General features: G+C 40.5%; 1 protein-coding gene across 1 annotated transcript in view; it reads right to left on the bottom strand.

Annotated features, from left to right (window-relative positions):
- Window positions 1-13,155, bottom strand: part of NRXN1 (neurexin 1) — a 1,172,093-nt gene that overhangs the window by 168,677 nt on the left and 990,261 nt on the right. The window contains exon 16 of the mRNA XM_054986029.1: window positions 4,590-4,761. Coding sequence (XP_054842004.1) covers window positions 4,590-4,761 — 172 coding nt within the window. The remainder of the gene's footprint in view (window positions 1-4,589; window positions 4,762-13,155) is intronic.

Raw genomic sequence — 13,155 nt, forward strand, 5'->3', positions numbered from 1 at the left:
AACTGAGACTGGGAGGAACAGGAAACGCCGCCGCCGCCGCCGCCGCCGCCGCAGCAGCAGCTTTTACTCTTCTGCTGAGAACAAAGGCAAGATGATGATACTGATAAAACCTCAAAGAAAATTAAAGACCAAGAGTGATTGGCCTGAGCCAAGCAATAACACGCACAGGGGGATTCTGAGTTATGGCAGAATCTCTGGCTTTAATTAAGCCGGCTTGGAGCCCCAATGGGGACTGTTAAAAACCAACAGAAAGGCTGGAAACGCTTTTTCTTAAAAAACAGCTTATGAAAAGTTTCCAGATTTTCTCTCTGCATGAGAATTTAACCATCTGTGGAACTGTAGCAAATCCACGTGAATCCTGTGAACCGACAACAACAATAATAAGCAAATATAGCCATCATCCAAATTCCAAGTTGTTTGTGACCATACCCACCAATCTGTTTCAGCAGACAAGTTTTTAAGAACCAAATGTTCTCATTTAGCAGACCAGAGACTAGCAAACCTCTGCACAGGCCTGTTTCCCCACTCTCAGAGTAATATCGCCTGGGAAGCATACCGGAGGTTCCAGAGAAACCCCGTTTGCATCACACATCATCCTAAGGATGGTTACTTAAATTTCTCAAGCATGTGGGTTTCTTCCTTGTCCTTCAGTGAAACAGGATTAGAATGCCATTTGTCAACATCCAGCACCATCAGTTGGGCTCCAAGGCTGCCCCTTAGAACACCTGCAGCTTTGCGTAACAGAACATGTTCTGAATGGCTGAAAGAATCTTTTCTCACATCTCACTGGTTATAACCCCTTAAAGGTTTCTATAGGCACAGGAGGATCTCGTTTTCAATGAGGCTTGTAGAATGATTAACAATAAAGGAAACAGTAAGATCTAAAGTGTTGGAAAGCCTGATGTTAAAGTATTGCTTAGCCATGAACTGACAAGTTGGCCTGGGCAGACTGCCTATAGCACTTAGTTCTCCATCTGTAAAATGGGAACAACAGTAGCACTTATCAAACTTGATGCATAAGATAAGAACTGCAAAGCATTTCATTATATAGACCTGGGGTGATACGCCAACCAACCATAACATGGAGTCTTTAGAGCACCCTTTCCCCTGCCAACTTATAGTTCGCCGAGGGTCAATATGTGTTATTGTTCATATAGAGATGGATATGTGCGCATTATTTCACTCAATGTCACCTAATCCCCCTCTTCACTACAGCCCCATTCCTCATGGCTTTTGTCCATGCAGGTCCCATGATCCCCCTCATGGCTTTTTTGATGGTCAATTTATTTATTTATTAGCTGCCTTTCTACCTTACCGCAATTGAGGTGGCTCACAACAGACATAAAAATACACTAAAATACCTCAATTTAAAATCAGAATCTAACTAATCAAACTAATCTTCAAGTGCCTCCTAAAGATCAAAAGTGAGGGGGCTAGGCACACCTTCCTGGGGAGGGATCCCCCCCTCCTTTCTTTCAATAGTTCAAAAGTTGGTTGGCTCTACCTATGGTAGCCAAAAGGCATGGAAAAAATATTTCACCCCTTTAATAGAGGAAATGGGCAGCTGAAGCTTTAGATGTCAGGGAGATAAACAAGGTCACCTGGTAAATAACATCCCATTAGGCTCTTGTTAAAGGGACAGGGCATTTTTTCCCAGGCACTTGGCAACCCTATATCCAACTCATATTGATGTTTCAAATTTCATCTTGCTGGTTGATGGGTTCTTCCTTCCTATCTAAACAACACTGAGTCTTCCGTGGTTCTTCTGCTCCTGGTTTACCCTGAACAGCAGATGTTCTGAACACTATGTGGCAATGAGAAAGAAAAGCTGTTCAACGGTCTGCTTTTTGCTGCAGCAACAATGAAAACCCTAAACATGCTTTGGTAGCTTAGTGCTGCAGTTTTGGATACCGAATCTTTGTTTTTGTGTGTCTCTGTGTGTGCATACATCCCAAATTCAAATTATTTGTCCAGTTCTCAAAAGACTCTGGCCTCAATCCATTTAACATTAATTTTGACCAACGCCCACTGAAATCAGTGATGCAAGTCCTGCTGCTTCTAATGAAACTTATGACTAACTTTAGCTGGATTCCAGAGAAGTAGCTATGTTATACTGCAGTAAGGAAAGCAACTGTGGTACCTTGGAAGCTAATGCCTTTATATGTTGTGAAGTTCAGCCGTAATCAAAGCCAAGTGCCATTCATTTGAGAATTCTTCAACTCAGGCATAATCCAAGCCAGAAGAGAACTCTGTCCTTCTCATTCTCCGTAGAAAAACTACATTTCTCTCTGTTCAAGGTGGTTGGGACACTAACAATTCAGTGCTTCAAGGAAAGATGGGAGGTGTATTGTCGAAGGTTTTCACGGCCGGAGAACGATGGTTGTTGTGGGTTTTCCGGGCTGTATTGCCGTGGTCTTGGCATTGTAGTTCCTGACGTTTCGCCAGCAGCTGTGGCTGGCATCTTCAGAGGTGTAGCACCAAAAGACAGAGATCTCTCAGTGTCACAGTGTGGAAAAGATGTAGGTCATTTGTATCTACTGTTGGAATGTTTCCTCCCCGTAGAGGTGTTCGATGTATTGTCGAAGGCTTTCACGGCCGGAGAACGATGGTTGTTGTGGGTTTTCCGGGCTGTATTGCCGTGGTCTTGGCATTGTAGTTCCTGACGTTTCGCCAGCAGCTGTGGCTGTCATCTTCAGAGGTGTAGCACCAAAAGACAGAGATCTCTCAGTGTCACAGTGTGGAAAAGATGTAGGTCATTTGTATCTACTGCCTGTGCCTGTCTCTGCCTTTTGGTGCTACACCTCTGAAGATGCCAGCCACAGCTGCTGGCGAAACGTCAGGAACTACAATGCCAAGACCACGGCAATACAGCCCGGAAAACCCACAACAACCAAAGATGGGAGGCTTCCAATGAGGCCTCCCTTGATTCTGCTGCCAATGTCACTACCATTAGGCCAGTAAGACCAGGCAATGGGGCAGGATTTGGGGACTCTCAACGGAGTTGGGGGCTAATGGGCAGGCACACCAGAAACCCTATCATGCATCTAATGTTGTTACTGGGTTTCCAAATTCTGACATTCAGGAAAATGAGCTATTTTCTGATTCACTTAGTTTTCTGAGTCCCCACCCCATCACTATAAGTTGACTAAGAGTCCAACGAAATGCATAAGATCCAATTAGCATTGATGTTACCAAATTCTGATTAACGCATCTGGTGTTGAAGCAATTCTCTTTGATGGTATTACATTATGTCTAGATACTAATTTTTGCCATTTATTTTGGTCATGAGAGAGGAACAAGCCTATGGTTAGCCCAAATGTCTGGCCAACATATCTGCCTTATTACCATGAAGAATTAGCAATAAAACCAAACAAAAGCAGAGCAAAGGGATGAGTTCTTACTTGCCAGCCTGTACATATATCTATACTATTGGTATTGTTTGGATAAAACACTGTTGTTAACTATAAAGGAAGAGGAGCTGGTCTGACTGTATAAGCAGCACAGGCAGCCACAGGCAGAGGCAACTTTTTAGGGAAATGATGCTTCCTGTGATAGGAGAGGGGTACCCCAAGATCTCTTGGAATGTTGCAGAGAATGCTGACGATGCAGTTCTTGGACTGCAGGCACTATTTAGGGAAACAAAACATGCTGGCCTGTTCTTGAAATAGAATCCTATTGATAACCTCAGACTATTATAGCACACTACTGCATACTTACTGCTGCTATTATACATCCTGCCCATGCATGAGAGGATTGGATCGTTTCAGCCCCTGGACAAACATCCTGAGAATCTAGACACTGGTTACTGCAGTAACAGATATTTAACTGTAGAATATACCCAGCACTTTCATAATATTCCATTTCCTGCTTTATCTTCCACAAGCCCAAGATTATCTGCATAGACAGGACCATTGACCATACTGGGCAAAAACCATTAAAAATGAAAGGATAGTTGATCTCAAGAGAACCAGAATTTCATTCATTTGGGAAATTAACGGGGAAGTTAAGCTGGTTTTTATGAGAAAGCTCTAAAGGAAGTGGATTGCAGACCACAGCAATCATGCCTAAGCAAATGCTCTTAAAATCAATCCCATTTTTCTTCCAAGGCAGCATTTCTTGGCTCCTGTGCCTGCTTTAATACAGTTTGTTATTTCCCCATCTCCAAAAGCTGTAGAGGGTTTGTTATAAAATAAACGCAGACAATGTTTTCCTTAATACCATTGTTCTGAACATCCAGTTCTGGTTTTTTGTTTTGTTTTGGTGCATTGTGCTGCTTTTGTCAAAGCCTTTTCTTCTCCTATGTATACCAGTACACTAACAATTTAAGAAAAAATATTGGCTTAGTGCCTTGATATCTAGGTCTTCAATTTCATTCATGTGTTAAATTTCATAAAAGACAATCTGTGCCTTTTTGGCTCACCTAAGAGTTGCCATTATTGCAGGCTAAAACATATTCATGATTTTTTGCACTGGAAAAGAACACCGAAGTCTTGAAAAAGCCGAGATCCTGTGTGCACACATAAGGCAAACACCACATTGTCGTTCATCCTTTCCCCCATCAATCCAACCGTCTTTATTTATGACCTTACCTGCTGGGTAGCGTTCTATAACAGGCCAGCCGTCCACCTGTAATGTGGCATTACCACCACTTCTTGTAAAACGTACTACATGGTATTTTCCATCGTTAATGATTGCGTTGACTTCTTCAATTGCGATATCATCTGTTCCAACATTAAATTTAACTCCAATTTTTCCTTGGTGCTGTGAAGAAATGTAAGAAGAAAAAATCCTAGAATTAATCTGGAGCTTTTTTGGGACATTAAAATCAGATGCTATGTTGTGCTTTTTAAAAATGTCTGTTCTCCTCAATATAATTTCTGAAAGACTGCATGAGAGAGCAACAATGCCCATGCACAATTTGTGAGCTGCCAGGCTGAAAACATGTCATGTTTTCTGGTCCTTGGTGTCACCCCCACACTCCAGCCTTTTAAGCTTTATTGAACCTTGATGGGATCCATACATGTATGGTGGCCCAGTTTGGCTAGATGGGACACATTTTGTGCATACCCCCTCTTGACAGTTTGCTGAGGAAGGTATATCATATGGTCAAGAAGCTGGGTTAGATAGCCTATAAAACCCCTTCCAACTCTAAGACTCTGCATGGTTCTTCCATTTCCCTTTATTCTCATGACTTTGTGACTGGCTATTGTCTTGAGCTGGATACAGGGATCATACCAATGTTATGCTGAAAATCTGCACTGGCTGTCCTTTGTTTTCGGGTACAGTTCAAAGTGCTCATTCTTGCCTCGATCTAAAACCTTGGGCTTGGGAACCTTTCTCCTGTATTGCTCAGCCAACCAATTAAGATCCTCTTCCAAAGCACTGTTCTCTATGGCCCTGCCTGCAGAAATGAGGTAGAAGGTGACCACCAAAGGGTTTTTCCAATGATAACACCTTGGCTTTGGAATGCCCTTCCTCTTGAGGTTTTCTTGACACCTACCTTTAGGCACTGGGACATCCTTTTTTACCCAGCCTTTTAATTGCATGGTTCCACCTTTAGTCACTGCTATTAAGGTCTGCTTTTAGCCAGAGGACCATTTGATGATTTGTGGTTTTATGGCTTGTTTTAATATTGGTAATTTTTGACCACTGTTTTTATGATTTTATTGTATTGTTTATTACTGGTGACCTGCTTTGAGCACGTCTGGAGAGGCCACAATAACAGCATCTAACCCAAAACTACTCAGTGAACTGTATGACTGAATGGAGATTTAAATGTAGACCACTCTAGTACCAGTCCAGCACTTAACTATTATACTATCCCTGGCCCTCACATGCTTATGTGTTAATCCATGTTGGGTTTACCCATTGTATCCATGACTGCAATCAAAGCTGGGAAGAAATGTAGAAGCAGCTAAGCTTTCTTGGAATTTCTACCACATGCGGAAGACACAATCCACTTTTCAGGGTGAATACTAAGATTTAAACAACAGCTGACATGCTGGAACATCAATACCCCCCCCCCACTGATCATTGTGTGCATGGCTTGAGCATGTCTGCACACTGATACCAATGAAGTGCTGCAAAACAACCACTGAACATTAATACAGAAGCTTTTCAAGTGTTCTCCTAAATGGTGGTCATCAGGAAAGAAAATGTAATGGTTCACAAAGAAAAAGTAGCCTGAATAATGATCATCAAACTCTGTCAAAATCTGATATTCCAAATCACTTACATCAGATTCCATCAAATGGGATGTGCTCTGTTATTGCTCATTTTTTAAAATTTCCTTTATGATAAGAACTTGTTTACACCATCAGGATCCAGAGGTTGTTAACTCCTGTGTTGCTATTCTCAGATAATAACAACAGCATGAAGCTAGGTTTCTCAAGTGTTGCAGCTGTACATTGGTTTGTTGACTGTCCTGGGTCATTCACAATTCACCACACTGTCTGAAAGTGCTTTGAGCTCTACCCAATGAAAGTGACCAAAGCTGTCATTGTTTACATGAACACTGATCCCGATATAAAAGGAAGAAGTGAGTCAATTCCCCTGACCTTGCCAAGGGTTGTTCACTTTCTCTCAACTTATTTCAACCTCCAATTCACACCTTGACAATGTAGCAAAATTGGGAGCAGAGGTGAGTTCAGAAATTCTTAATCCCAAGATAAATGATCACATAAACAGACAGAAAGGCACTCAAAGACAGAGTGCATTCTAATACAAATCTTGGACTTTGGTTCTGAGGAGGTTGGTACTCTGAATCACCAGGGCTAAAAGTGTTAAATCCACACAGCTTCAATAATTCTATTCAGGGTACCAAAAATCTGCTCCAGATCCCATGGATATCTGCTGGAAGAGCTAAAGGCAGGAATGGTTCATAAATCTGAAATGAAGAGAAAAATTTGTTCCATCTCTAATTTAAAAAAAAAAAAAAACTCTAGTGGTATCGTTGGAAATAAATGATTTATCTGCCCATGTTCTTGTCTCTTTCTTCAAGGCAAGTAACCACTCCAAATGCTATTATCCATTTTAATTATTATTGAAAAAGCATCTGTAACCTAGCATTTATAGCTTAATGAAGTATCTTGCAGTGTTCATTTAAAAATACTGACTAAAGCAATTATCGATTTTGGTTTCCACAGTAGACAGGCGGAATACTTCATTTTCTGAATAATGACTCTTATAAAAGAAAAACAAAAAAGAAGCAATGTTGCAGAACGGGTGTTGGGGCATGAAAGTGGAGAAAGAAACTACTGCTGCAACCTAACTGAATGTTACCCTCCGTATCGTAATTCTATAAATTTCCTGTAGACTTCAAAATGTCCTCAGGTTCAGAGACAGAAACCTTCATTTTAGAATCCAATAATATTTCTTTATTCTGCAGCCTCTTGATCTCGTCTCTCTCACAACACTCTCCTCCCCCTGCCCATCTCTAATCCAAACCTGCAGATTGATTTCTGGCATTAGCCGCAGGGAGGATATAACACAGGACTTGTGTGAGTTCTTCTAGTTACCAATTTGCTTCCAGCCTAAATTAAAGGTGCTGCTTCTTACCTTTAAAGTGCTTTATGGTCTTGGATTAAGATGATTGAGGGAAGCCATCTCCCATATGTACCATCTTGCTTATTAAGTTCTGTCATTGATAAATATCTTAACAGACCCACCAGATATAACATGAACAGACACCACTGAACCATTTTACTTTGTGGGAGCTCCCAGTGTATGGGACTAACTTCCTACTGTGATTAACTTGGTCCTGGATTTTGGTGTTTTTGGTAGAGCCTTGAAGGTTTGTTGGTTCATCCAGGTAAATCAGGGTATCTGGTGATTGCTGGACATATTTTTAAAAATATCTTTGTTTAGTAATTTTATAAACGTAAGCTAATTGTATTGTTTTATTTTAACCTGTTTTTTTACTGCATCACACTATGTAAACCTAGTCTTCTGAACAGTGAATAACAACTTTTTCAAATCAAACAGATAACCCTCTTGAGTTTGCTACCAACCTGGATTTGAAAAAGTGGGCTAGGAACTTCCAAGCATCTGCCACGGTACAGGACAGTACTAGTGGGGCTTTTTTCTGCTTTGTAGTCATAAGTCTGTTCTACTCATTCCTCTTGGAGAAATGAATAGGTCACTCAAAAGTAATATCATACATGCTGAGGTACCTGGTTTCCGCCTGGAAGGTGGCAACTCCACGTAGCTGCCATAGTCAGTATAAACCACTTACCACAGCGTCTGGCTCCATTGCATGGAGATTTCCCCAAATCTGCTGTAATGTTTGAAAAAGAATTGCTATTGAATTTAATTTCAAGATAATTCATAGGTTTCTGCTCAGACTAAACGTGATTAGGAATTTCCCAGTCAAAGAATGCCAACCTTGCTTAGACTCACATCTCAATGGTGGTTCTTTCCCCAAACATCTCTAAATGCCAGTCCACTGTGAAATTCCATGGAAATGTGGAGGGTCCTGCCCAGTTAAATACATCAGCAGGGCTTAAGTTAAAATAGCTGCAATACCATCAATGAAATGCCCAGACTTGTATTTGTTTATCTCTAGTTTGAATTGATCCTTACTTCTATGCTTCTCTGCATGTTTTGTTTTGGATGGGAGGGGTGTCAGTTCTGGGCCAATATCAATTTATCCCCTGATTTCCACACTCATTTTATCCCTTTAGTTTTCACTTCATCCCCCCCTTTTTTTCCAATTCTTTTGAGATCACTTTTACCCCAATCTGTTTTTTTTAATAGCCAATTCTAAATTGCCACTTTCTGATGACTGCTTGCTCATCATCAGTTAAACCACTCCTCCTCCTTTCCGCCTTCCTTCCCCCTCCTGGTTTCACTTTCAATATTTTTTTTAAAAAAATATCATGAATTTCATAATGTTACAATGACCTATCATTGTAATAATTGATGCAGCAGGCTCTCTGAATCTCCAGCTTTTAAAAAAGTAGGTCTCTAGCCCCTTCCATTGCAGATATGCAATGAAAAAAGCCTCTTTCTACAGCAGAAAGGGTTAGAGATGAAAGCTGAGGATTCAGAGAACCTGCTGCATCTATTATTACAACATTAAGTCATTATAACATTGTGAAATTGACATTTCTTTTTAGAAAATGGCAAAAGTCCAGTGAGGGAGGGAACTTAAGGATGTGCTAAAAATTAAAAAAGGGAAGGTGCTGTGATACTACTGATGATGTCAGCACCCTTGCTTGAAAAGCCTGATTATTTGGGGCACATGAGGAAGAAAATAAACTGACTCCACATCTGTTAAAATGCAGAGGGAGGACAAACGTGCAGAAGAAGGGTGCCCAAACAAATTTTAGTGCTTGTGGATTGACTGCTAAGAAAACCAGGAATAAACTTAGCATGCGGAAAAGCTCATAGTCTATATGCTTTGTGGAAACTGTTCACCCATAGAACCTTCTCTCCTGTCCACTTGGTTGGAGTAACCAGTTCTATGGACCAAACTGCATTGGGATTCTGATGGAACTGAAACAAAGTAGGATTTCCATATTCAGAAGATACTCATTAAACTATTAAAAATTCTCTACCACTCAAAAAATGATGCAGGTCCTGCCTCTGTTAGGGATTTTTATGACTCCTGTTCCTACAAAGGCAAATTTCAAGGATGAGGTACCTGCAGTTCTGAAGATCTGTTACACTATGTGTTCCAAAATGGCCTCCGTGACACTTAGAGCCCCTTTTCTGCTTCCATCTCTGCCTACAGAGAATAAGTTAACTGGGTCAGCTAGGCTGAACAAATAAAGAACTTGTGAAGTGTTTCTGTAGAAACAGTCACACTAGGCATGGTAAATCATTTGAAATTCTACAGAATTCTATAGAAACTCTTCATGAGGTCTTTATTTGGCTGCCACCTTTTCAAAGGTCCTCTGTATACTGATTTATTTATTTATTTATTTGATTTTAAAATATCGTGTTTCTAATATTCAAAGCCACTCACACGAAACTTCAGAACACAGGAGCTTCAGAATACATAAAGACTTCAGAAAAAGGTAAATAGCTAGGTAAATATACCTGAGAACAGACATTGTCTCAGAAACTCTTGCCCTAGACCATTTAGGGCCATTAAAGGACCAAGAGTTTTTAAGACACGAACTACGTCAATCTTGTTATCAGCTGCCAAAGCAGCCATTGCCACTTGATGGAAAAATGTAAATGCTCCAGATCTTTCTCTATGACATAAAAAAATATGGGACAATTATACTATGGCTGCCATTACAGATAATCTCTCACGTATATAACCCGCAGGTGACATCAAGAAACTTTATACTTAGCTGGTACCCAATCTTAGAATACCTAATGAAACAACAAAAAATCCCCCAAAGACTTAAAGATCTTGAACCGTGGTAAATTGGAAGTATATACTTCATCTATCTCTCCACTACTAGTTATACACATCCACTCCCATATGCTCAGATACAATAGCACATAACAGGATGGATATTCAATACAGTAAGATATAATAATTGCTAAATGATTGTACGTTATTTATGTTTGTATGAATGTATAAAAATTTAGAAAACATACTGAATAATTGTTTTTAGATACCTATTCTTGTAAAAGTTATTTTTATTGTTAGTGATTTTGAAAACAATAAAGAGAATTTGAGGGGGGGAAAGGTCCAAGAATTTGATGTGTGCCCAGAAATAAACAAGGTACTAATGAAGAAGCCTTTAGAAACTTAACCTGAAGTCATGCCAATATGTTACTAATGAGTAGATTGGTTGTAGCAGGATCACGGCTTTCCAAGAAAAAATACTGTCACAAAAAAGAAAAAAGGAGAGAAGAACCCAACCAGAAAAGACAGATTGATTAGGTAACCCAAAAGATTGAAAGAACCCCCCCCCCCAGCAAAATTGCAAAATATTTATATAAAAATAGTAATTTGTCATATAATAAATCACCTTCTCATAACATGTAATTCACAACTGACATCAATAGGTCTTCATGGTAATCTGATCAGTGTCACAAAGCTAGTATTAGTGCGTAAACCCACAGTGGCATTCCCTCAGTGATCTCTCCTCCCTCCCCAGTAGAGTTGCCAGGTCCCCCAACCCTCCCAGCAGGAGGTGAGAGACCTGGTATTCACTGTTCTGTTTTCCCCTTCATGTGCGCGTCTGCCCTGTGTGATAATGTCACTTCCAGGAAGTGACATCATTGCGCAGGAAGTGAGCCAGCCCTGGGAGTGCTCCCGTGCTCCACAGGGGGCCGAATCCAGCCCAATTCGGGCCCAATTTGGGCTGGATCAGGCCACAGTGCCCAATTAGGCCCGGTTTAGGTCCAATTCAGCCTGAATCCAGCCTGGTTCTGGCTGGATTGGGCTGCTATAGATCATAGGAGCACTGCCATGCTCCGCAATGCCCCAATCTAGCCTAATTCGGGCTGGATCATGTAAGTGGGGACAGGGGGTGGAGGGTGGGAGCAGGGGATTCCCTGCCCCAGATGGGGGACTGGCAATCCCACTCCCCAGTTTTAACAGTCTTTTTATCTTTTGTTTCAGTTTTAAATGGTTTTAAGGATTTATTTATGTGTTGGTTTTAATGGCTTTTAAAATGAGGTTTTAATTTGTATGTTTTGATTGTGTTGACTGCCTTGGCATAGTGCTGTGAGGACAGAAAGGTGAGGTAAAAATCTTACTAATAAATAAAATAAATAAATAAGCATACCACCATCCTCAATTAAGACTTAAAGGGTTTGGTGACAGAGCTTTTTTCTGGGAAAAGAGGAGGTGGAACTCTCAAGAGTCTCTGGGAAAAGACATGGTGGAACTCTCAAGAGGGAAATGAGGGGAACTGATCTCTGTCTGGAGATCAGGGGGCGGGGCCACTAGACACATGAATATTTTCAAGAGGTGCCGGAACTTGGTTCCACTGAGTTATGGCTGAAAAAAAAGCCCTGGTTGAATCATAAGAAATTAATTGTATAGGATCAAAAGTATTTATCCAAAAAGTATAACCTATGCATTGTGGTATGTTTGTGATAATATTTGCTTATTTTTGATAATATGATAATACATACCACTAAAGAACGCTAATTGCAGGAACATGTTTGGCAATTTTGGTTCTTTTATGATATAACTTCTTCATATTTTGTACAATTTGTAAGTGCTGCATTCATAAGTGATATACCAAACTAGATATTTGCAGCATTTTGTGTCATTGTTTGTACTTTACACCTATGTTGCGGTTGTAGGGCACAGATAGATTTTTTTTAGATGTAGAGAGTTTATGATTTATTAAAGACATCCATTTGTTCTTATATAACTATTTAACCACTTAGCTGTTTTTTCCTCCTCTAATCAGCAGGCTCATGACTTACTAGGAAGGGATACATCTGGTAAACCAACCACAGCCTGAAAAAAGTGTTCCATGCTATCAATACTACTTATGCATCCATAAACTGTGCTGGACTGAGGAGAACTCCAGAACTGCAAACCTGATTTTAAGAACAAATTCACCATCCAGAATAGGTTGAATATTACCTCAATAAATTGTAATATTTTCCTTTGTTTTTGGCCCTGCCATCCATGGCAGCCATTTCCAAAATTCCAAAAGTGACAACAGAGTCAGCACTGTTGGGGACCTTTGTCCTAATCACAACACTTCATTGGATCGCTAGTAATCCAATCCTATGCAGCTACTTCAAACTTAGTCTACTGATTTAAGTTGGGTTACACTGGAGTAATTCTGCATAGGACTGCACTGTCAACAGAAATTCTACTTTATCATGATTCAGCTTTAGTTTATTAGTTGCCATCCACCCACTGAGTTACTTTTTCAGAATATCCACAGGAACTCCTGCTTCCGATAAGGAGAAATAGAACTGGGTGTCATCTACATACCAAACCTCCAAGTGAACTTTGACAGTTTCTCATGTAAATGTTTAAAAGCACCAGGGATAAAGCAGAGCCCTGTGCCACCTCACTGCACAAATATCATGGAGCAGCCCCACCTGGTGAAACAGGTAAGAGAGGAGCTACTGAGGCTCCATGCCTCTCATCCATGCTGGGTGATCCCAGAAATATACTATGGTCAATCAGATCAAAAGCCATTGAGAGGTCCATGAGAATCAACAGGGTCATACTCTCCACGCCTGTTTCTTGAAAGACAGTCAGTCAGCCGGAGTGAC

This window comes from Eublepharis macularius, chromosome 1, assembly GCF_028583425.1.
Source record: "Eublepharis macularius isolate TG4126 chromosome 1, MPM_Emac_v1.0, whole genome shotgun sequence".
NCBI classification, from domain to species: domain Eukaryota; kingdom Metazoa; phylum Chordata; class Lepidosauria; order Squamata; family Eublepharidae; genus Eublepharis; species Eublepharis macularius.